This window comes from Salvelinus fontinalis, chromosome 11 (assembly GCF_029448725.1).
Source record: "Salvelinus fontinalis isolate EN_2023a chromosome 11, ASM2944872v1, whole genome shotgun sequence".
NCBI lineage: Eukaryota > Metazoa > Chordata > Actinopteri > Salmoniformes > Salmonidae > Salvelinus > Salvelinus fontinalis.
In genome coordinates this window covers 44849398-44876028 of record NC_074675.1, presented here as the reverse complement: position 1 = coordinate 44876028, position 26631 = coordinate 44849398, and the positions used below count along the sequence as shown (strand labels likewise).

At 41.9% G+C, this 26631-nt stretch overlaps 1 protein-coding gene across 1 annotated transcript in view; it reads right to left on the bottom strand.

The window, feature by feature from the left end:
* Window positions 1-17077: 17077 nt before the first annotated feature.
* LOC129864735 (protein Dok-7-like) overlaps window positions 17078-26631 on the bottom strand; it is a 35373-nt gene continuing 25819 nt past the window's right edge. The window contains 4 exon segments of the mRNA XM_055937031.1: window positions 17078-17340; window positions 18661-18837; window positions 24125-24194; window positions 25760-25842. Coding sequence (XP_055793006.1) covers window positions 17078-17340; window positions 18661-18837; window positions 24125-24194; window positions 25760-25842 — 593 coding nt within the window.

Genomic DNA, 26631 nt, shown 5'->3' with positions numbered 1-26631 from the left:
CTAACTACTTGCTAGGACAGTTGGCCCATGTCATGATATCACACTCCACCCTTCATCAGACCACCACCTTATGACCGAGATCAACGGAAATCAATAACCATGAAAATAAAACAACGAAAAGTCGAAATCCCATCAAGAATGAGTGTTGGGTTACATAATCAACGTAGTAATGTCACTAATAAGTCGATTGCTTTCTTAATTAAATGGGGCTCTCGTTTTGCGGACGAGGAGGATGCTCTGCAGCCACTCCAAGGTACTTGCGCCCAACAGTCAAAGGTCAACGTATGAGAGGCGGATTATGATGCTGCTCAAGTGTTACTCATCACATCCTCTGGGTAACCAGAAGTAACCTTGTTAGCCTACATGACTCCCCGTGTAGCACAGTATACTGTGGTGAGTTACTAGCAACGAGTTTGCGATAAGTTGCAAAGACAAAGGTTGTTAACTGATAAGGTTGTTTTGTTCCGATCGTAAGCCTTGTCTGTACTTCTGGAATTTTCCACGAAGCCAACATCGAGTCACTCTTGCATCACCCACCCACCTACCGATTGGGCACACACTTGTTGAATGAACGTTGTTTCCACGTCATATAAATGAAATTACGTTGAACCAACGTGGAATAGACGTTGAATTGACGTCTGTTCCCAGTGGGTAACCTCTGATGACACAAACAAGGAAGGGCCTAAAACTGACAAACAGTATTGAGTGTACCCATTCACATGATTTACTTGTTTCTTATTTATTTATTTAAGTTAAATTAGTTCTAGATTCATTACAAGAACATCACTTCTATAGTCTTAGCAACAACAACAAAAGTATTCTCATCAAGATGTGTCAATGGATTTAAACCAGTGTAACATCAGTGTAACGTGTATTCAGAGAGAGCCAGAGCAAAAGCGACGGCGAGAGGGAGAGCAATGAGAGAGAGAGAGAGAGAGAGAGAGAGAGAGAGAGAGAGAGAGAGAGAGAGAGAGAGAGAGAGAGAGAGAGAGAGAGAGAGAGAGAGAGAGAGAGAGAGAGAGAGAGAGAGAGAGAGAGAGAGAGAGAGAGAGAGAAGAGAGAGAGAGAGAGAGAGAGAGAGAGAGAGAGAGAGAGAGAGAGAGGAGAGAGAGGAGAGGAGAGAGAGAGAGAGAGAGAGAGAGAGAGAGAGAGAGAGAGAGAGAGAGAGAGAGAGAGAGAGAGAGAGAGAGAGAGAGAGAGAGAGAGAGAGACAGAGACAGAGACAGAGACAGAGACAGAGACAGAGACAGAGACAGAGACAGAGACAGAGACAGAGACAGAGACAGAGACAGAGACAGAGACAGAGACAGAGACAGAGACAGAGACAGAGACAGAGACAGAGACAGAGACAGAGACAGAGACAGAGACAGAGACAGAGACAGAGACAGAGACAGAGACAGAGACAGAGACAGAGACAGAGACAGAGACAGCACGCGAGAGAGAGAGCGCATCAGCCAGTGAAGCAGCAGCAACCACAGAAAGAGAGGATGGTATACATAAAAAAAAAAAAAAAAAAAAAAGATTAGGACATTTCTCCCCCACTATGCCTCGTGGGCACTGCCTGTACAAGCTGCTTTCTGTGGGACATTAGGGGCTGTAATCGAGTTGCATTAAACAGGCCAATGACCAGGACAGAAAGGTCAGTGGCCGCAAATGATTTGGTTGCCTGGCGTTTGGAAATGTTACCCAGCCCTCTAGGCCTGGACCGTTGGCAACAAATCACGTCCGATAGCTAAACTGATCAGCTGCTATTTGTGAAGGCTTAGCAGTAGAATCGATGGAGGTTGAATGTTGGAGTCGCCAATGTGCGTCCAAGACCATTTTTAAACACTTGGAAACCATTTTCAAACACAAGGAAGACGAGCATGACACTTATACATGTACAAGCTTGAAAAAATCACAGTGGTTATGTTGTGACGGGTATATATGAGGTCTTCTCCATTCTTACATAAGCATAATATGACAATTCACATTAGCACTAGATGCTGTACATGTAATTTGAAGTGACACGTGCATTGTTTTACATTCACATTGCAAGCAACACACCGAACGACTGCAAAGGCATTCAAATGTCAAATGAATGTCTCAAGTGTGTCATGGTTGTGTTTTCCAGTGCTCAACTGAATGCCTTTGAAAGAGTGACTGCTTCCTTTCTGACATACACTACATGGACACCCCTTCAAATTAGTGAATTTGTCTATTTCAGCCACACCCGTTGCTGACAGGTGTATAAAATCGAGCACACAGCCATGCAATCTCCATAGACAAACATTGGCAGTAGAATGGCCGTGCTGAAGAGCTCAGTGACTTTGAACGTGGCACGGTCATAGGATGCCATGTTTCCAACAAGTCGGTTCGTCAAATTTCTGACCTGCTAGATCTACCCAGGTCAACTGTAAGTGATGTTATTGGGAAGTGGAAACGTCTAGGAGCATCAACGGCTCAGCCGCAAAGTGGTAGGCTACATAACCTCACAGAACGGGACCGCCGAGTGCTGAAACACATACAGTGCATTCGGAAAGTATTCAGACCCTTTGACTTTTTATAAAATTTTGTTACGTTACATCCTCATTCTAAAATGTGTTAGCAATTTTTTCCCTCATCAATCTACACACCTCATAATAATAATCCCATAATCCCCATAATGACAAAGCAAAAACAGGTTTAGATTTTTTGCAAATGTATAAAATAAAATAAACTGAAATATCACATTTAGATAAGTATTTAGACCCTTTACTCAGTACTTTGTTGAAGCACCTTTAGCAACGATTACAGCCTCAAGTGTTCTTGGGTATGACACTACAAGTTTATAATACGGCTGTAATGTAACAAAATGTGGAAAAAGTCAAGGGGTCAGAATACTTTCCAGGTGCACTGTAGAGTGTAAAAATTGTCTGTCCTCGGTTGCAACACTCACTAATGAGTCTCTGGAAGCAAAGTCAACACAATAACTGTCCGTCGGGAGCTTCATGAAATGGGTTTCAATGGCCGAACAGCCGCACACAAGCCTAAAATCACTATGCACATTGCCAAGTGTCAGTTGGAGGGGTGTAAAGCTTACCGCCATTGGACTCAGGAGCAGTGGAAACACTTTCTCTGGAGTGATGAATCACGCTTCACCATCTGGCAGTCCGACAGACCAATCTGGGGTTGGCAGATGCCAAGAGAATGCTACCTGCCCAAATGCATAGTGCCAACTGTAAAGTTTGGTGGAGGAGAAATATTGGTCTGGGGCTGTTTTTTATTAGGCCCCTTAGTTCAAGTGAAGGGAAATCTTAATGTTACAGCATAAAGTTTGGGGAAGGCCCTTTCCTATTTCAGCATGACAATGCCCCCATGCACAAAGCGAGGTCTATACAGAAACTGTTTGTCGAGATCGGTCTGGAAGAACTTGACTGGCCTGCACAGAGCCCTGACCTCAACCCCATCAGGCACCTTTGTAATGAATTGTAACACCAACCGCGAGCCAGGCCTAATCGCCCAACATCAGTGCCCGACCTCGCTAATGCTCCCTAGTCATCATCAGTGACCTGACCTTCACAGTGCCTTCCGGGGGACCTTTGATTTCTAAAGCGTTTGTTAAGGAAACTGATGGCGACAGGATGGGGAAGATGGAGCCTAGTGGAGGAGTGACTGTAACCATAGAGCTGGTTTGCTATACCTCTACTCCTCTGCCCTTCACTTCTCTAGTGAGCCATCCCTCTTTTCTCTCTCCTGCACGTATTTCAAACGAAAAATATTTTTTTGGGGGGAAAGGTGAAAAATGTTGCTGTGTGGTCATGTTGACATGATAGAATTTACATGGTGCTACAGTATGCTGATTCATTCCCACCACGGCGCTATAAAGCCTACTCAAATAAATCTAATAGCATCATATTCTCTACAGTGCCTTGCAAAAGTATTCATACCCCTTGGTGTTTTTCCAATTTTTTTGCATTACAACCTGTAATTAAATTAGATTTTTATTTGGATTTCATGTAATTGGTGAAGTGAAATTTAAAAAAATTAAAAATACAAAACTGAAAAGTGGTCGGTGCATATGTATTCACACCTTTTGCTATGAAGCCCCTAAATACGATCTGGTGCAACGAATTACCTTCAGAAGTCACATAATTAGTTAAATAAAGTCCACCTTTGTGCAATCTAAGTGTCACATGATCTCAGTCTGTATACACCTGTTCTGAAAGGCCCCAGAATCTGCAACACCACTAAGCAAGGGGCACCACCAAGAAAGCGACACCATGAAGACCAAGGAGCTCTCCAAACAGATCAGAGACAAAGTTGATGGAGAAGTACAGATCAGGGTTGAGTTATAAAAAAAATATTAGAAACTTTGAACATCCCACGGAGCACCATTAAATCCATCATAAAAAAATGGAAAGAATATGGCACCACAACAAACCTACCAAGAGAGGGCCGCCCACCAAAACTCACAGACCAGGCAAGGGCATTAATCAGAGAGGCAACAAAGAGACCAAAGATAACTCTGAAGGATCTGCAAAGCTCCACAGCGGAGATTGGAGTATCTGTCCATAGGACCACTTTAAGCCGTACACTCCACAGAGCTGGGCTTTACGGAAGAGTGTCCAGAAAAAAGCCATTGCTAAAAGAAAAAAATTAGCAAGCACATTTGGTGTTCGCCAAAAGGCATGTGGGAGACTCCCCAAACATATGGAAGAATGTACTCTGGTCAGATGAGACTAAAATTGAGCTTTTGGCCATCAAGGAAAATGCTATGTCTGGCGCAAACCAACACCTCTCATCACCCCGAGAACACCATCCCCACAGTGAAGCATGGTGGTGGTAGCATCATGCTGTGGGGGTGTTTTTCACCGGCAGGGACTGAGAAACTGGTCAGAATTGAAGGAATGATGGACGGCACTAAATAAAGGGAAATTCTTGAGGGAAACCTGTTTCGGTCTTCCAGAGATTTGAGACTGGGACGGAGGTTTACCTTCCAACAGGACAATGACCCTAAGCATACTGCTAAAGCAACACTCGAGTGGTTTAAGGGGAAACATGTAAATGTTTTGGAATGGCCTAGTCAAAGCCCAGACCTCAATCCAATTGAGAATCTGTGGTATGACTTAAAGATTGCTGTACACCTGCAGAACCCATCCAACTTGAAGGAGCTGGAGCAGTTTCGGCCTTGAAGAATGGGCAAAAATCCCAGTGGCTAGATGTGCCAAGCTTATAGAGACATACCCCAATAGACTTGCAGCTCTAATTGCTGCAAAAGGTGGCTCTACAAAGTATTCATTTTGGTGGGGGGGATAGTTATCCACGCTCAAGTTTTCAGTATTTGTGTCTTGTTTCTTGTTTGTTTCACAATAAAATATATTTAGCATATTCAAAGTGGTAGGCATGTTGTGTAAATCAAATGATACCAACCCCCCAAAAATATATTTTAATTCCAGGTTGTAAGGCAACAAAATAGGAAAAATGCCAAGGGGGGTGAATAATTTCACAAGCCACTGTACGTTATTAACTAAAGCATATCACCATGCTCAGGGTTTGCTATTCCTGTGTTGTCCACTCTAGGTGTTTGATGGTAAGGTGCAAATAAGCCTTCCTCTGTTGTTGAACTATTTATTGAATTTGGACATTTATTTGTTTTATGTTGCTCGAAAAGACTTGCAAGACCAGGCATGTAGAGTAAAGATTTTCCAACTGAATTCCACCTGAATAATTGAGAAGTGTGCAGTTATTTAAATTTGTTTTGACAAGACGGAAGATTGATAAAGCAAACCTGATGACGTTTCCGTTTCAGGGTCGCAATTATTAATTCAACAGATATAATTTTCTCCGAAGCTGAGAGCGAGAGGTTTTCCGAGTGAACTCATCAAGTGCTCGCTCTCATTGGTCAGCTACTTCATTGCTTTCTTAGGCACTTCACATCAACCCTGCTTGGTGGTAGAGGGCTTGAAAATATTATACATGCCAATCAAAAGAGTCAGAAACATCACTTTAAAACACAGTTGAGTGACAGACAGATTTCACTGCGCTTAACTGGTCACATTGTGGGCAGTTGTTCGGCATGGCGTCCTGAGAAAACCTCAGACCCATCTCCCTCTGATCCGAGCTGCAGATGTTGTGACCTCAACCTTTCACATTTCAACAAAAGATCAATTAAAGTTTTGTCAAAGTTCAAATTAAACTCCAGTACATTGATTGATGTGAAGGTTAGGCTATCTGTATATTATTTCGCATCCAGGAACACTTTGTTGGCATCTAGGTCTGTCTGTCTATCCATGGGTTACCATGGTGACCTGGCTTGCCTAAAGCCTACCAAGCCAGAGTTTACAAAGGTAACACAATCCTAGGAAACAATGACCAAGTTTACATGCACACCAATTACCCGTTATCATTCGTGATTGTCAAGTATTCTGTTTTTGAGCTGACGCATATAAACATCATATCCCGTTTACAATAACCCGAAAAGCTTGTATCCCGGTTATGAGAAACCCGGATAAGATGTGTGGGATATGATGATCTTAGACGGGATACTGTGGCATGTAAACATCTTATTCAGTTTACTGTAGTTTTTCTGTGATCTGCGCAGGCTCAGTTTCGCATATCATAGATGTTGTGTGATGTTTTCATCTGATTGTCAAACAAATCACTTCAAAAAGTAGGCTACCTGCGCAGTTCTATCCACCATAATAATTCCATAATCATTTATTTAGCTGATACTCCATACTAGACTGTATAGCCTACTGGCTACTTTCACCCCTAATTTAGACACGTTTCTGCTTATCATTTCTGACATTTGGTAGGCCGTATTATAATTTCCGACATTTGGTAGGCCGTATTATAATTTCCGACATTTGGTAGGCCATATTATAATTTCCGACATTTGGTAGGCCGTATTATAATTTCCGACATTTGGTAGGCCATTTGTTTGTTGACTATAGTTAGATACATGCAGCTTCTTTTGAGTCATAACTTGTTGCCTCAGAAGACTAAATAAAGTAGTGCTCACCAGAATACTGTCGTACATCAATAGAATGAATACCTTAGTTATCTAGTTAACACTGGTAAAGATGCCTGTTTCGTTTAGGGACCGGGGAGAACACAATAACTCCAAAACAGTGGAAAGATTGGTCCTATGCAAAATGTCCAAATGTCATCAGTTTTGAGGAAATGAAAAGCTGCAAAAATTATGAAACACGTTTCAGATAAGACTTCAGTTTGTCTTGGGTGCATATTTTATGTGGTTGACATACTGTCTGCTTGCATAAGAGTGTCAAAGATAACACTTTACAGTGCATTCACATTTTCTCAAGAGATGCTGAAAGAAATAAATTATATTTCTCCAATCCTGTTCCCAAGACAAAATTAACATCTGTTCTATAATCTTACTGCAAGATATGAATAATTCAGCAGGAGTTAATATTATATTATGCTACATGTGAGAGTTTATAGGCCTACAGTCAGTGTCCATCAGAGGCTCATTGTAATGGCTGGAATGGAATAAATGGAACGGTATCAAACACATAAAGCAAATGGTAACCACATGTTTGACTCTGTTCCATCTACTCCATTCCAGCCATTACAATGAGCACGTCCTCCTATAGAGCTTCCCACCAACCTCCTCCGGTGTCCATATTTCAGTTACTTTTCCATTTAAATATTAGGAATATTCTGTTTATTCATGGTTACTTGTAGACCTTAAGCTGGATATGAGCTACTATCCGGAATACTCTGCATATATAAATGTGGTCAGTGGAGAACTGTGTTACCTGTGGGATTTATAAACAGGGGGAAAGTGTGTGAGAGCGATCATGGGAAGAACTTCCCCATTTCTGCCAGAAGCTTACCAGTTGCCATTTTGGGAGCCTAAAGTGGTGTTGATTGAAGATCTCGTGCAGCTGGGTGATTTGGGGATGACGCCCATCTGTGCAGCTTTGGACAGTGTTTTGGCGTTGTCGGTGATTTGGGGATGACGCCCATCTGTGCAGCTTTGGACAGTGTTTTGGCGTTGTCGGTGATTTGGGGATGACGCCCATCTGTGCAGCTTTGGACAGTGTTTTGGCGTTGTCGGTGATTTGGGGATGACGCCCATCTGTGCAGCTTTGGACAGTGTTTTGGCGTTGTCAGTGATTTGGGGATGACGCCCATCTGTGCAGCTTTGGACAGTGTTTTGGCGTTGTCGGTGATTTGGGGATGACGCCCATCTGTGCAGCTTTGGACAGTGTTTTGGCGTTGTCGGTGATTTGGGGATGACGCCCATCTGTGCAGCTTTGGACAGTGTTTTGGCGTTGTCGGTGATTTGCGCAAAGTATTATTTACTTTGTGTTGATCTGCTTATGTAGTTAATTCATAATGTTTTTATGAAGAATTCACATCATGTTTCTGTAAAACTTGTAAGCATGCTGTTTAGGCCCAGAGGTATTGGAACTAAAAACAGTGTGTGTGATCAATTAACTACACATTCTGGGTTGCATGAAAATATCTTTGGGGTTTTCTAATATTTAACAAGGACATTGCATTTGATTGTAAGCCTTCTCATTGACATTATTATAACTATCCAATTTTTTTTAAATGTTTTTGTTTGAGAATGTAAGCCAGAAGCTACATCAACACTTGCATAACACGAAGAAGGCCTGAATGCACGATGTGCGCAAGTCTAATCACGTGTCAAGTAAACGTTTGGTCAAATTATTGGCGCACATTTCAGTTTGACATTTAAACGCTGTAAAAATACCCATTTGCAATCCTCCAAGTGAATGCGAAGCTTAGGTACAGACTAATACTCACGATAAAAAAGTTAAGTTCATTTCCATATAGCCTATGTTTCCTTTGTTTGTAAGTCATGTGTCTATGAGCTCCATGTCTGTCTGTCTAGCTATTTGTCATGTCAGTCATATGGGAGAGCTCGCGGGTCCACAGCTCCATTTACATTTTTCCGCATATTGGCCTGCATTAGCCTACTATTATATATTAGGAAATATATATTCATTAAAGTGTTGCGGCTTTGAGTTTGAGCCAGGAATGTTTGAGATGTCAATGGCTGTGTTTACACAGTCAGCCCAATTCTGATTTTTTTGCCACTAATTGATATCTTGACTAATCAGATCAGAATGGCCTGCCTTTGTAAACGCAGCCTATTTAGACAGGCTACATAAGGTCTCGTTTCCCTGCTCAGACATTGCATGCATCAACCAATGGTTGCGTGAAACATCATATGTTATAGCAATCTATCAGTCGATGAGACAGTCGATGATGTAGCATGCAACCATTGGGTGATGCATGGAACATCTGAGCAGGGGAACGCGACCATTGAGTTGATGCCAGTTTTGGTTAAGTGTAAACCTATCCATGGTTAATGGTATGGTCCATGGGGAGGGACCATAGGTATAAAGCTGTCTGTTTCTCAAGGGTGCTGTGCTTCATTTCTATTCTAGCTCAGGTATGTGAGCTGTGAGGAGGCTGTCACTAGCTGGCTGATGGGATCAAACATCTTTCATCATTAGCTGTGATATCCGTTGATAACAGGCTGCTATGTGGTCGTAAGTGTCAGATTTTCAACCATCCTTTACATGGCGAACCTTTCTTTATTCTCGACTTGGAAGTCACCAGTGTCTTCTAAACTCCCATGGCTAGTTGCAGGAGGAAAATTTGATTTGGGAAAATTATCCGTTATTGAATTAGATAATCTTTTGCTCCATGAAATATACGTCGCTATCTTGTCTATTTCTGATACTCTCTTATTGATTGAGACAGGTGGGTGTCCACCCCAAAGTGCTGCATGGCATGACCGAGATTCAGAAATCAAGTGTCACTTTGAAAGACACTCAACTTGGGGTGTATTCATTACGGAAACCGTTTACTGTTTAAGAAGCAAACAGTGAAAAACTAGAGTTTGTATTGGACAAATTCAGGTACAGTAGGTCCCGTTTTTTTCCGTTTGTGTCCATTTAAGACACGTTTGCAACAGAATCGGCGGAATGAATACACCCCAGGCTTGATGATTAAGAGGATCAGAAATAGACAAGATGGCAGCATATACATTTTGGGATTCAGAAGAAGCTGGTGGGAGGAGCTTAAGGAGGACGGGCTCATTGGAATGGAATTAATGGAATGGAGTGAAACATGTGGTTTCCATATGTTTGATACCGTTCCCTTTGCGCCATTCCAGTCTTTACAATGAGCCTGTCCTCCTATTGCTCCTCCCACCAGCCTCTTCTGGTTGGATAACATCATGGAGAAAAGGGAGATTTATTTGAATAAATAACAATTCTCAACTCAAACGTTCCCCCTGCAACTAGCCATGGGAGTTGAAAAGTATCGCCAAGTAACGGTTGGTCGAAAATCTGCTGCTCACAGCTAAATAGCAGCCTGTTATCAACGGCTCATCGCAGCTAATTATGAAAGACGTTTGATCGTATCAGCTAGTCACTAGCCCGGTGTACCCCAACCTGCTATAGTTGTTTTGGCAGGGTAGGCCTGATTTTGAACCTTAGCTTTTGATTTAATTCGAACCAGTGTTTTAGCAGTGACTGAGAATTTCTCTATTTTGTAAATATTTTTATAGCCCTATGTAAATATCGATTGGATTGAGTCTTCCACCTTTTCACTGTAAATAAACTGGACACGGTTTTGCACCTGATCCTGCTGCCTCCTGTTACTTCCCTGATGGTTTCTCCAACATTTGGTCCCTAAAACAAGCAGAATAATAATCTTTCACTCCAACCAAAACAAACAACCATTTGGTTGTAGGTGTTTTATTACAGTGTAACCATTGGGTTTATGTTCAATTAGCCACATGAGGATAAAATTAGTCCCATGAGTGAACCAGTCACACATCAAAACAATGTTATATGTTATAAGTACAATTTAATGAAAATAAGGCTTTTGTAAAAATACAGACATTGTTTTAAAAACGCTTTACATTGATCTGTACACATATCTTCAAATGAATAATGTATGAGAAAACCAAGATGACTAGAATTAAAACAGGGGAAAGTATTTACAGATACTGGAGAAATATACAGTACCAGTCAAAAGTTTGGACACACCTACTCATTCAAAGGCTTTTATTTACTTGTACTATTTTCTACATTGTAGAATAATAAGACATCAAAATAAGACATCAAAACTATGAAATAACACATGGAATCATGTAGTAACCAGTATTTTAGATTCTTTAATGTAGCCACCCTTTGCCTTGATGACAGCTTTGCACATGCTTGGCGTTCTCTCAACCAGCTTCACCAGGAATGCCTTTTCTACAGTCTTGAAGGAGTTCCCATATATGCTGAGCACTTATTGGCTGCTTTTCCTTCACTCTGCAGTCCAACTCATCCAAAACCATCTCAATTGGGTTGAGGTCGAATGATTGTGGAGGCCAGGTCATCTGATGCAGCACTCAATCACTCTACTTCTTGGTCAAATAGCCCTTACACTGCCTTGGAGGTGTGTTGGGTCATTGTCCTGTTGAAAAACAAATAATAGTCCCACCAAGCGCAAACCAGATGGGATGGCGTATCGCTAAAGAATGCTGTGGTACCCATGCTGGTTAAGTGTGCCTTGAATTCTAAATATCACAGACAGTGTCACCAGCAAAACACCATTACACCTCCTCCATGCTTCACGGTGGCAACCACACATGCAGAGATCATCCGCTCACCTATTCTGAGTCTCACAAAGACACAGCGGTTGAAAGCAAAAATCTCAAATTTGGACTCATCAGACAAGGACAGATTTCGACCAGTCTAATGTCGGGCCAAGCAAGTCTCTTCTTCTTATTGGTGTCCTTTAGTAGTGGTTTCTTTGCTGAAATTCGACCATGGAGGCCAGATTCACACAGTCTTCTCTGAACAGTTGATGTTGAGATGTGAATATTACTTGAACCCGTGTAGCATTTATTTGGGCTCCAATTTCTGAGGCTGGTAACTCTCATGAACTTATCCTCTATAGCAGAGGTAACTCTGGGTCTTCCTTTCCTGTGGCGGTCCTCATGAGAGCCAGTTTGATCATAGCGCTTGATAGATCTTGCGACTGCATTTGATGAAACTTTCAAAGTTCTTAAAATGTTCCGGATTGACTGACCTTCATGTCTTAAAGTAATGTTGGACTGTCATTTCTCTTTGCTTATTTGAGATGTTCTTGCCATGATATGGACTTGGTATTTTAACAACTAGGGCTATCTTCTGTATACCACTCCTACTTTGTCACAACACAACTGATTGGCTCAAACGCATTAAGAAGGAAATAAATTCCACAAATTAACTTTTAACAAGGCACACCTGTTAATTGAAATGCATTCCAGGTGACTACCTCATGAAGCTGGTTGAGAGAATGCCAAGAGGGTGCAAATCTGTCATTAAGGCAAAGGGTGGCTACTTTGAAGAATCTCAGAAATAAAATATATTTTGATTTGTTAAACACTTTTTTTTGGTTACTACATGATTCCCCCCAAAATCTAGGCGGAGAGCTCGGAAATTCAAGCACCTGGCCACAGATAAAATAATGTCTAATCACGATATAGCTATCGTAGCTTTGATTGAACTGATCATGTCAACATTGTACTTTCAAAATCTTAGATAGCAAGCTTGCAGTCCTTCTCATATGAAGAGAAATTATAGATGAAACGTATTGGTGCTCATCGGCCATTGGACATAAACATTACAATGAGTGGAGGAATCTGTGGTTAACTTCAAGAGTTGCAAAGCAATCACTAGCCTGCTATTCAGTGGAGTTGGTGTGTGCACCATAAATTCAGACTAAGATGACAAAGTTTGATGTCAAAATTTGCCCACGAATGTAACGGTCGTCTTTCGTTGAGAGAGTGGACCAAGACGCAGCGGGTGATGAATACATCATGTTTTAATTAAACAAGACGAACACTGACACGAAAAACACTTGATAATTTTCAAAACAACAAACGACGTTAAACAGACCTGAACTTGTGAACTACATAAAACGAAGAACGCACAAACAGGAAAAACGAATGAACGAACAAGACAGTACCGTGGGGTGCAACAAAACACAGACACAGCGACAATCACCCACAAACAAACAGTGAGAACGGCCTACCTTAATATGGTTCTCAATCAGAGGAAACATCAAACACCTGCCCCTAATTGAGAACCATATCAGGCAACACATTAAACCCAACATAGAAACACATAACATAGAATGCCCACCCCAACTCACGCCCTGACCAACTAAACACATACAAAAACAACAGAAAACAGGTCAGGAACGTGACAACGAAAGACCGCCGCACCACCTTCCTGTTCAAGTGAGTCCAAAAATGTATTGTATGCTGCTGCAAAAATGATGTAATATGCCAGGGAGATATGTATACTGTAGCCAAGAAAACATTACTAAGTGTATGTTGTGTAGTAAGCTGTTAGCTGTTGGTGATGCACATGTAGCCTATAGCCTGTTTTAGAGAAATGTCATCATCGAATATTGTAAGAGCGTTCATTATTTGCTTATATGCCCCCTTTATCTATCCTACGGTTCTGATTTGGTGTACAGGGTGAATACTGTTAAAAACGCCTATGTTCTGATTTATGTTGCTGTACATTTCAAAAGTGCTGAGTAAATCGTTTTATTGACTACATCCATCCTAACTCGCTCATTAATGTCCTAATCGAAATTACGGATTGCCTCCTATCTACTCATCGTCCCCTTATGCCATGGTTTGTACATCTCAATTGTCAGTAGAAACCACATTTGTTTAAGCAAGTCAGCCATATCAGCTATGTTTTTTAAAGGCAGTAAATGAGGCTGAATGAACTGTTTCGCTGCCAGAGAATGCTCCACTGGTAGCCAGGTGTAGCGGTGGTAAGGATTCACTCCATGGTGCTGAAAAGAAAGCTCTGCTGTTGGGACAACTTTATGTAGGCCCTAACAGTTTGTGGGCACCGTATTGTATTGTATTGTATTGTATTGTATTGTATTGTATTGTATTGTATTGTATTGTATTGTATTGTTTCATTTTTGCTGGCATGCAACCAAACATTTTTGGGGGAGTTTGCCCCCTCACCACAATTTACACATTCTAAAATCGCCAGTGTATACTTAGCATGTAGGTTTCTCACTCATGGGTGGCACAAATTAGGATATGGGGGACGGGAATGGGTGGAGTATATGCAAATTAAATACAGGAGTATTACTATTGTTTAAAAACTGTAGTGTTTTTGAGGACACTGTAGTGTTTAGGCGTATATTACTGTTATATTTACTAAAGTGTTTTTTTGCGGATAATTTTGTAGTATTTACTATAGAATTCTACAGTATATTACAAAATTCTATAGTAAGTACTACACACGATCGAGGGATGCTACAGGATGTGGCATTGTATTCCCCAGTATACTGCTAAATTATATAGTAAGTACTACACATAATCAAGGGATACTACAATGTGTAGCAAAGTATACTTACTATATAATTTAGTAGCATACTTGTTTACACAATTATATTGGAAGCACTACACAATCGAGGGATACTACAGTGTGCAATATAGTATTCTACAGTATACTACAGTTTACTACAGAATGATGTAATGACTACTACGGTAGAATCTTTTCCTGTCGGTGAAACTTTCAACAAACAGTAGGGAATACAGACAAGAAGCAATTTATATTCCTCTAAGGTAAAATGTACAAAGGAACTCCTGTCTTAAATTATCTATTTCAAAAATGTATGTGTGCATAATGGGGGCCAAAGGCACTTCTAAAAAACATTTCCGGGATATTGTTTTACATTTTTCATTTCTGCAAAGCTGAAAAAAAATCCTATGAATTTTCTTTCGACATGTTCTGAATTATTTATAGGGTGTGTGTTGCTAAAGCTCTGTCTGTCCCTCAGCGAAGCCACGTGAACCGTGAAAGCTGAAAAACAAATGGAGAGCACCTAGAAATGAACTCTACATATGTGGTCAACAGTGGGCAATTAGCCGCACTCAAGCCAACCAAAGTTCATTTAGACAACACAGAACAATAACAAGCCTGGGCTGAGTCATCAGAAGCCATTAATGAGGATTTAATTGTGTTGTTCTCATCGGTATACAAAGACCGCCGCAGCTTCTATGCCCACTTTGTTGCATTAGCTTCACAAAGTTTCTAAAAAGCGTGGTAAGCGTTCTGAATGAGTAAGACTGCATGTAATGTACAGCACAAATAGAGACTGATTTAAAAGGCCTCAATCAAGTCTTTCATACAACTAACCACTGTAGAATTAATACAATGATAATCAGAGAGGAGTTATGGAGGGGGACGCTCTTCATTTTTTCATCTCCCTCATCTTCCCCAAATGAGATCCTAATCGTATTGTATCAGATTAGGGGTGGCACTGGTAAGACTGTGAAAAACCCACTGCTCGTCCGGGTAATGACTCCCCCTAAGACTGGCACTTTCAGCCCCCCACTCCACCCAAGTCTGCCCGGGCTGTGACAGTGACATAATGCCTTCTAATGATATTTCTGAATATACAAAAGCCTTGTTTACACTGCAGGCCTTAATGCTCAAATCAGTTGTGTTTTTCAAATCCGTTCTGGACTATTGAATGTCCAAACAGCAAGTTACAAGTGACAAAATCGGATTAGTGTGTCCTGACACCATTTGCTGACAAAGCTATGCTAGTAGTAATGACGGATGTGTGTGCGGTGTTGTAGGCTGATTGGTGGTGGTGCTTGTGCATCCTAACCCTCAGAAGTTAGGTAGCAAGATAAGGTGGCAACAATGCCTGCCATGGACATTTCCCAGTTGCTTTGAATGTTCAAAATCATAGTGTAAGAACACTTTTAAAGACGCAAAGGATAAAATGATCCAGTCTATTTTGGCTAGCCACAGCAGGTAACTAGTTAGCTAGCCACAGCAGTCAACTAGTTAGCTAGGTAGCTGTTTAGCTTTCTAGCACATTCACTCATTTGTTGCTAAACAATTAACAAGCTAGTTAGCTACCACATGTTCACGTCAAACTGCCAACAGAGCAGCTAGCAAGCAACAAGATATGCCGAATAACAGTCTAAAAACCCCTTGAGGGCAAATAATTCCGATTTGACCGTTCAGCCACAATTTACATGGCCAGGAATCAGATTTGTATCTGATCCACCTACGAATGTGGTTTGAAATGTAGCTTGAAATATCCGATTACATGTGCTTTTGGGCTGGTCAGTCTGCAGGAAAAAGAATCGATGCAAATCAGAAATGCAAATAAATAGGATTTGAGTCACTTTAAACTGCCAATGTGAACACAGCTAGAGAGAGCCTTGATTGAAATGTTCCCTTCCATCCAAGCAGCAACTTTTTGTTTTTTTTTCTTAGAGTTTGATTTCATGTTGCTTTCGTGATGATTGTGGAGCGTCAGTGCTGTAGGCCTACTGTCGGTATAATTCACACTGAGGGCAGAAGGCGTGATTCTTGGGGTTAGCCTTCCCCGGAAGAGCACAGTAATTGGGACAGAATTCAATGGAAGCTGTCAATAATTGGTGTTAAAGATATCAAATCTGGCAGATCTTTGAGGAGTTTGACATCATGGCAACTTGAGGCGTCCCAGAAAATCCATGTTTCTGGTGAATTCTATACAACAGCCTGGTCTAGGCCAGTCAGATGGCCTGTGGAGGTCAAGATTGGAGGTGGGATGTCACTGTGGTACTACCCTCCTCCTCTGCTCCAGGGTGTGAAGACCCTCCTCTCTCCCCAAGGCATGCTGGGTACCCGTTCTGTGGGCGGCATCCGTAGCAGTGATGTCGATCTGGGCATATTTAGAGGAACTTTTCCCTGTAGAGTGAAGAAACACCAGACAGTCCATGAGATCAGTAATGTTGTTGACCCTCCATTCAGGACATCATGCATAAAAATAGAATGAACACGGTAGAGAGGTTTATTTAAAAACACTGAGTGATCACTTTTGTGTACGGTTACCATTCAAATGAGAGAACAGCAATATATTCCTGTCCTTGAGCTACAGTGGAAGCAATGAGATTGCTTCAGTTATGCATTCTCCAGGCGATCTCATAAAGTGGAAAAATCCTTACACACATGCTCGCACGCACACACACACACACACACACGCGTCAACACACTCTGGGAAGATGACCACATTAGAGCGAGTGACTTCACCACGGTATTCCGAACGCCCTATGACCTTCTGTCGCGGCTAAACTGGAACGCTTCTCCTCCAAGTGATATATAGATGATGCCACACACCGGGACGGAAATCCTCTCGCTGACATTGGAAATTAACCTTTCTCACGTTGAGCAAGACTGTCCCTCATATTCCCGGAGAGTAATGACGTTAACGGTTGACTTTTCTGCCGATTAGACCACGCTGATGACGGTGTCTCAGTTGTCACTCGGAAAGACCGGGAGCAATCTCCAACTAATGGAGAAATAGAATTAGGGGATTATCATTTACCAAGAGTCTCTCAAGTCTTAATGGAATCGATACGCCAGTGGTTGCAAGCTACCCTGTCCCTCTTCACCATTCTGTAGTTCTGAGCGATTAGCGCTTTTTGAGGTCGGTTCAGTTTATTATAATACATTTTTTTTTAAATCACAGATTTTGGTTTCGATGATTTTTCAAACACTAAATAGATGATGAAATAAAGACAATAAAATTATTTTAGAGCTTTTCAATTAAAATCCCAAAGCCCAAAATAGTGAACGTTAAATTTCCAAAAGATTAAAAATATTCCATTGCCTCTCTCAGGTCCACATTGGATAGACATCAATAGAAAAATAGGAAATGACTATGAAATAATACAATATTTTAGTTGTGTATATTAATTAGTTTTTATTTACTAACTTTATTATTTTTAGCCAGCCAGACAGACAACCTACGTTTTCTCTGTGCTCCCCATACTGTGCTGCCTTTAGTCATCCTATTTATCTAGACTAGCCTGACTAAGTATTCTGCTGTCTGATAAAATTATTTAACTAGTTCTTCAAAGTAGATAAGGCATACTTTCACAAACGGTCTCTATCCTTCTCGTAGTTGTATTATGCACATTCCTCACTCTCATGTGGTCTATGTGTATCTAACCTAATTTAGCAGGTGGAAAGTCTCTGTCCCAGCTGGCGCAATGAATTATTGTCATTGTAGTTAATTACTACATTTCTGCACTGAACTAGGTTGAATATTTGCTTATGAAAATTACAACTCCCTTCAGCCCAGCATCCCACATAGTTCTTGATGTCGGTCAGTTGTTTAATAACCGGGAATAAACTGACATTTTGGTTCTTCCCTCAGCACTACTATTCTGTTTCTTTTTGCGTGCAACCAAGAAATCTGAAATACAAATGGTCACACTTGAGTCTTGTGCTCACGCAAGAAATATACTGTATTCCACTTGATATTGTCTTTGATCACAATATCACCTTCAATATACAGTGTACTTACATGTCACAGGAGGCTGCTGAGAGGAGGTTAGTTCATAATAAAGGTTGGAATGGAGTGAAGGGAATGGTATCAAACACATGGAAACCATATGTTTGATACCATTCCATTTAATCCGTTCCAGCCATTACTATGAGCCCGTCCTCCCCAATTAGCCATGTACAATAGTGCACTTCAAGATGCACATCATTTCAATTGGCTATAGAAAAATTCATAGCAAGACAGAAGACATTGAAATCACAGAAGTGCGGACCACCAGAGACCCATAAAAGACAGGTTGTTATTGAGAAAATGGGCTCTTACTCTGTCCTGGAAGGTGCTGGCCAGTCCCCCTGACCCCAGCATGCTCCTGATGCTCCAGCTCCATGTAGTTCAGCTGTTTCTTAGACATGGGGCTGATGGGAATATTGACGTATGTCACACCATCACCGCGGGGTCTTTCTGGAGCCACCATGTCTGGCGGAAACACAAACTTGGCCCCTGCCAATAGAGAAATACCAGGGTGTTATTCACAGATCTTTCTGGAGGCCTAATGAGGCTGACTTATCAGCAGGCACAGGTGATGCATACCTAAAAAAAATATGAATCTGAACCACACGTGAGTGTTATTTCCAGAATTAACTTCTCTACACGCTACCATATTCTCAATATTAGTGACCCACTGGTGGCCATTTTGTGGCACTTAACATGCTGCTGTGAGTTTCTGTTGGTGTCTCCATCAGGGCAAAGCAATGGTCTCATAGAAAAATCTAGTCCTTGATAGGACCTACAAAAGGTATTAGCAAATGTGTGCAACTGAACCTACTGTACAGATGCCGTATCTTAATTTGATCATCCTGTTGTTACAGGAATTTTCCTGCACCGCAGGAAATGCAAACTTGTAGTGTATTCAAGGTTTAAAAAGGTTTGTGAAGTTTGTAATTTCCACTTAAATATTTCAGACTTGATTTCCCCTAACGAAAAATGTATCGACCCCTACAACAAAACAGAAAACATTAATTATAATCCACATTACAATTCACATGTACTGTTGCTTCAGGATTATTTTCCTGCTGTAGCAAACTGGCTCAAATTAAGATATGGTATCTGTACATACCCAGGACTAAAGTTATTATTTATTGCTGAACGGTTGAAATAGTGGGAAAAATACAAAAGGTGTGTATTGTATCAGTTTTAACAGTCTTTCCTGTCAAACACAGAAATTAGACAAATACAGCAAGTCAATGTGTTCCACCCACATGCTTTGCACCTGCTCTCAGATAGTGTAGAGAGACAAGAGAAGGAAGTCCCCAAAGAGCTTTGCCTGTCTTAAAGCTGAAAGCCATTCAGGGTATAGAGAGGAATACATTACTGGGTGGTTGACTGCCATTGACCTCAATGTCTTATTCGTACAATGGTATAGACCATAGCTAAAATATGTACATTTCAGAGTAGTCGCTTTTTATCAGCTACAGCAGGTGCAATCGCTTTTCATAACCTGATCCATTACGGCGTTCCCGGCCTTGAATGAAATAACGTATACAACTACAACCTACAAATAGGGATTTGTGAAGAATCTGATTCAAGGGCTATTACAGAATTTGGTGTTAACCTTTTAGATAGCGATGTAAATCATTACTGCTCAAGTAATGTTTTAAATGCTTCAGTAAAATACTTAAACTGCAGTAAGATGTTACTACATCTGCTATTGTAACCTGTGTATCTGCTATCACCAACTGCACGATGCAAAACACTGGAAGCAGCTGTTCTTGAGTAAACATTGTTAAATCCCATTCATCTTTCTAGGTCAGTGCATCTACTCCCTATAGCCAGGGGCCATTATCTGGAAGAACAAACACTGCATTAAAGGCCCTTTCTATACAAAACAGTTATGGTGGTCGTCTTACTGTGAAAACAGTGGGATAGCAAAATCGATACCGCTTTAAACAGATAGTTCTAAACAGACCATGGGAGGATTTATGTCACTTTTTCCTGTAAAATCAGCTAGCTTGATTTAGGATCTAAAAGCAGATACTGTAGAAATGTTTCACAAATACAACTATAGGATAAAACGTTCTCCCTATTAGTACACACCGTGTTTGACACAAGCCTCTGTTTCATTTAGCTTCTCTCAAGAGAGTCAAACTACAGGATCCCTCATACATACTGACACAGTACATAAAACGCAACGTTAGTGGACTAGCGTTCTGTACATCAAGCTGCCTCACGCTAGAGAAGCAGGAGATAGGCTCCTGCCCTATGGGCTACACTGGCTCAGAAAAGGCTACCTACTTCTACAGTGATTCCATTCCTTCGTTACATTTCAATCCTTCAAAATGGCGTCATTGGCACCTTAACCAGCTGAGCACCAACAGTGTCAGGGCAATATTTCTCCAAAGTAATTGAGAAGCCATTCGAGACTGGCAGTCTCTCTGCGGGTCTTTCCTTTGGTATCGTCTGAGAGTACTGATTCCTAATTGATCAGACATTAACCATCCCTTCCAATCACAGCAGGCTGTAATGGCAGCCCATTACGACAGTGGGCATGTACACAGCTTCAGAAGCCGGGATATTTTAGCCTCCGTTCACACAGAGTAAGCCCAGCAGGGGGGCAGCCATTTTGGCAGACAGCTCCACTGTGGAGCAGCACCGCTCTGTGGATTCTCTTTGGAAGGTCGGCTGCTTTGGCTTGTAGAACAGAGTGCCAATGGTCTGAGCCAATTGTCTAAGCAGGGGCTCTATGCTGCTACTCTAGCTTTTTGTTGTACTCTGGTGGGTAGGAATTTGTTTTATAAAGCCCAGGTGAGAGGTTATTTTTTCACTGAAGTTCTGTGAAATTTTTGAAGTAAGTTATTTTTAATAAGGAGCTGAAGGTAGCCAGTTTTGAGAAGTTCAGGGATTTTTTTGGCACAGGTTGTTGGACATTTAAAAAAGTACAGTCGCTAGAGAGCTGATGCTTTTGTAAGGTAAACAGTGTCCCCAGCACTCATGACCGAAGACCGGTCCTAGAGAGTTCCAGCAAGCCTGAGGGGCACTAACTACTAACTAATGTTATGGCTTCAACAGGAGGAGGGTGGCAAGGTGACATGGGAACTGAAGCCAAGTGTGGGAGGAAAATGGTGGTGGAATGAGTGATGGGTGTGGTGCCACTGTGTGACAGCGGTGAGGAGAGTTCCAGAACAGGTGTGTAAAGGACTGAGAGGACGTGGGAGTGGGCGGCCTAAGTGACCCTGATGACTGTCCCTTCACCTCACATCATGGCCAACACTCTGTCATGTGCACTTCACTGCCTGGACATCCTTTGCGGAAACGCTGCATGCCGACAGTACAACAGTAGAGTGAGTGTTCTTCTCACAGCTGTAACAAAAATGTGTGCTCCTTATGCAACATGAGTTACATAAAGGCAGGATGAAGCGCTCAGACATTTTCGAACACACAGAGATGACAATAGACATGGAAGCAGAGACAGAAGCCTGAGAAGTGTACAGCATGTAAAACAGAACAAAACACATTTTTACTCACTGTACTGTACAAAACTTCAATTGAGTTGGCGGCGCAAAAAGCTAGTTTGACACAGGCACTACTGTTCTGTAATACTATTTATCAGACGTTAGTTAAGGCCAGAGCTATATATTTAGAGAATTAGGCCAACGTTTAGAGTTTTGAATACTGTTCTAATTCGAGACATTTACTTATGTAGCATTGTTCCCTATGTAATGTTAATGGGGAGAAAACATGGCTGCTATAGAATGTTGAAATGTGATGTAAATGCATCATAATGCAGAAACCGCATAAGCCCAACTCTCTAAATACACTGCTCAGGTTAAAGCACGCTAGGTGTTCTAAAGTGTACACCTCGTCAAATGAAGTGTTCCCTGTCAGGCGCTAGTCTATTACCTTTGCTCAATCTCACAGAGCACTCCAGGTGTCACAGACCTGTCTGTACCTCTTCTTTGCCCTCTCTGACCCCTACATCTGGTGCTTGTCTCAATACACCAGGATGCTGTTTGTCTGTCTGTTTGCCAATCCAGATGGTCAATATGTCATTCCACACACTCTGAACAGCAGGGAGTAACTCATCAAAATGATCCACTTTAATGGAGAGAGAGCACAGGAACTTTGGCGAGAAATTGAAAGGTGAAGTTCAGCTAAGAACTTGCCTCCGATTGACAACTGAGAATTAAGAAGTTACCTCAGTTGACCTGAGAAGTTGATGGCCTAGAAGCGAAACCCCAAATTTTCTGTTGAGGAAGATAATCAAAAATAAACTGCTCATCAGTCAGAGGCACATTAAGGGCAACCTTTGTAGATTAGAAAATAATAATAATTTCACCTTTATTTAACCAGGTAGGCCAGTTGAGAACAAGTTCTCATTTACAACTGCGACCTGGTGTAACGGCTGATTTCCTCCTCTTCGATTGAAGAGGAGGTGTAGGGATCGGACCAAGACGCAGACTGGAGGACTGGTACGTGGAGGTGGCACCGGAATTACCGGACCGTGAAGGAGAACACACACTCTTGAGCACCGAGCCTGCCCAACCTTACCAGGTTGAATGGTCCCCGTAGCCCTGCCACTGCGGCGAGGTGGAATAGCCCGCACTGGGCTATGCTGGCGAACCGGGGACACCATTTGTAAGGCTGGTGCCATGTACGCCGGCCCGAGGAGACGCACTGGAGACCAGATGCGTTAGCCCGGCTTCATGACACCCGCTCGATGCCCAACCTAGCCCTACCAGTGCGGCGAGGTGGAATAGCCTGCACTGGGCTAAGCACGCGTACTGGGGACACCGTGCGCTCCACCGCATAACACGGTGTCTGACCAGTACGACGCCCTCTCACTCCACGGTAAGCACGGGGAGTTGGCTCAGGTCTCCTACCCGGCTTTGCCACACTCCGCGTGTGCCCCCCCCCCCAAAGAAATGTTTGGGGCTGACTCTCGGGCTCCCAACCGCGTCGCCGCGCTGCCTCCTCATACCAGCGCCTCTCTGCCTTCGCTGCCTCCAACTCTGCCTTGGGACGACGATATTCCCCTGGCTGAGCCCAGGGTCCTTTGCCGTCCAGGATCTCTTCCCAAGTCCAGGAGTCCAGCCGCTGCTGCTGCTGCTGTTGCTGCCCTTTTCCACTCCGCTTGGTCCTTTGGTGGTGGGTGTTTCTGTAACGGCTGATTTCCTCCTCTTCGATTGAAGAGGAGGTGTAGGGATCGGACCAAGACGCAGAGTGGAAAGTGTCCATAATTTATTAGAAATAAACTGAACACTAACATGAAACAAAATAACAAATAGAATACAACCGAAAAACAGTCCCGTGTGGTACGAATACTGACACGAAAGACAAACACCCACAAACACACACGTGAACCCCGGCTGCCTAAGTATGATTCTCAATCAGGGACAACGATTGACAGCTGCCTCTGATTGAGAATCATACCAGGCCGAACGCACAAAACCCCAACATAGAAAACAACACATAGACAACCCACCCAAATCACGCCCTGACCATACTAAATAAATACAAAACAAGAGAAAACAGGTCAGGAACGTGACACCTGGCCAAGATAAAGCAAAGCAGTACGACAAAAAACAACAACACAGAGTTACACGTGGGATAAAACAAAAGTACAGTCAATAACACAATAGAAAAATCTATATACAGTGTGTGCAATGTTTTGACTGGCTCAGTATTCAGACAAAAAAAAACGAACATAAATGACAAACCTCATTATCTTGCTCTCTCCACGCTCATTTTCGGCTATTGTGGGACAGAAGACTGGAATATTAAATGCACTCACCTTCAGTCTCATGAAGGAACCGTTGTTGTCCACAACTGCCCACCAGCTCATACTTGCTTTTCTCCTCTGGCTGAAAGACACAGTACACAATAAGTAACATGCTTGTTTAGAAGGGGTGGCTTACATCAAACTAAGTCAAGCCTGAGGCTGTAGTTAATTACAAAAAATTCAGTCCAACTTGAATAAAAATATATATTTCAACAACAGACTAAAACCCAGACTTAAAGATGATCTCTACTCAACAGTTCAATTGACTAATTGGAGTCTACGGAAATCTTACAGGCTTGTCTACTTAAGCTGAAAGGAGCATGTAGCTTGAAGTGTCTCTTGTTCTTATTGAGGCTTATTCATGCCTTTTCTTCTGAGTCCATTGTTCTGGGGGTTTTGCTACAGTCTTTGGTGTGAAAACATGATGGAAAAGTGCAGGCTCAATGCTTCCTGTCAGACTGAAGCGTAAGAGATCCTGACTTAGGTAGTAAAGCTCTTACACACTGTGTGTAAAGGTTGTCAATGTAGTTCTCCTCCTCAGACGAGGAGGAGCATGGATCGGACCAAGATGCGGAGTAGGAGGTATTCATGATTTAATGGCAAACCAACAAAACACTACAAATTAACAAAACAACAAACGTGACTAACCTGCAACAGTCCTGTGTGGCCCAAACGCTGACACAAGAACAAACACCCACAAAACACCAGTGAAACCCTGGCTGCCTTAGTATGACTCTCAATCAGAGACAAACGATACACACCTGTCTCTAATTGAGAATCATACCAGGCCGAACACAAAACCCCACATAGAAATAGAAAACATAGACTAGCCCACCCAACTCACGCCCTGACCAACTAAAACAAATACATAACAAAGGAAAACAGGTCAGGAACGTGACACTGTGTTCTGTCTGTTCTGCTCCATAGCTGCCAAACAGTGTGTTACACCGACTTGCTTGGCACACCCACATAATCCTCCCCAAAATAACTCTCACTTTATTTTAATGAACTGTTCTTAAAGATGCACTCTCAAACTTTTGTATCATTTCAGCCAGTAAATTTGAAAGTGGCTCTCACGAGCCAAAATGGGTCACTGTTTTTTTTGTGTACTACATCATCCAACTGTGTACTACATAATACAACGGTGTACTACATAATCCATTTTGTGTGATATGTTACAAATGTAGCAATTCGTATATCATACGCATTTTGCAATTTGTGCGATATGCTACACATCTCTTGTGCTTAAGATCCCAGAGTGCATCGTTAAGATGAGAAGGACTGTCACTTAAGACCACCATTGTGTATAAGAGCAGTACTGACACATCACATAAACATTGTTGACATTCATCAATGTTTGTTCCACTCATGTTAAATACTAGGGTCGCAAAGAAATGGCAGACTGCAAATGTCTGGATAAATTATGAAAAATCTCTAAACAACCCAAAGTGTTCTAAGTAACTATGCAATATCTTGTAATCTTTGCTGTTACTGTCTCAAAAAATAAAGTATTTCCCTTTTTTTCCATAGACATTTGGCCTCACAGGTGTTTCCTTTTAAGTTTGGACCATAGTAATAAAAACAATTGAAGGATGTGAGTGTGATGATCGTAAGAGGAGTGAGGAATCCCATTCATAAACCTCCTACCTCTGAACTCTTCTCCAACGCCCGGCTATCCATAGTATCATATTCAACTTTGCTCCTCTCCTCCTTACTTTTCAGCTTCTTGTCTGGTGGCGAGAGGAAAATAAAGTGTGTTTGAGATGTGCAACTACACATCAGACTCCTATTACACTGCAGTAAAGCCTGTGAGAAAAATATCCCTATGTCAGGTTTTCCTTTTTGTCTACTATAGATGTAGGATCTTAATTTGAGCCAGTTTGCTACAGCTGGAAAATAATCCTTCAGCAACAGGAAATGTGAATTATTACATGCATTATAATTAATGGACCTTTTTGTAGGGGTTGATACATTTTTCGTAAGGGAAAATCAAGTCTTAAAATTCAAAGTGGAAAATACAAACTTCAGGAGCCTTTTTAAACCTCAAATGCACAACTTTTACACTACACTTTTTACATTTCCAAATTAAGATCCTACATCTGTACATGCTGTGAACTAATGCAGTCAAAGAAGCGGTGTCTCTTGGTGCCCAAACATGTAACCTGTCTGATCTAGGATAGGAAACGATTGGGGACGATGATTGCAGGGGATTGATTAATCAACGTCTTACAAGACCGCAACATGTCAGAGGACAGGATATACTTTAGCATTACATTGTCTGGAGCTCCCTAGTGTGGTTGGGATAAGTGCTGTATTACTCATGGGGATGGCTCTGTTACGAGCACAGCAGCCAACACAGTGGCCCAGATGTCATTTCCAGTACAAATGGAAACCTCCACAAAACCACATTGTCTAAATAACGGTCAGCGTAATGCTATACAATCTGGGGTCATGCTGGACAAATATGACAATGGTCTATTTAGTTAGTAATTTTCTTGTTTACCATCACAGTAATGTAA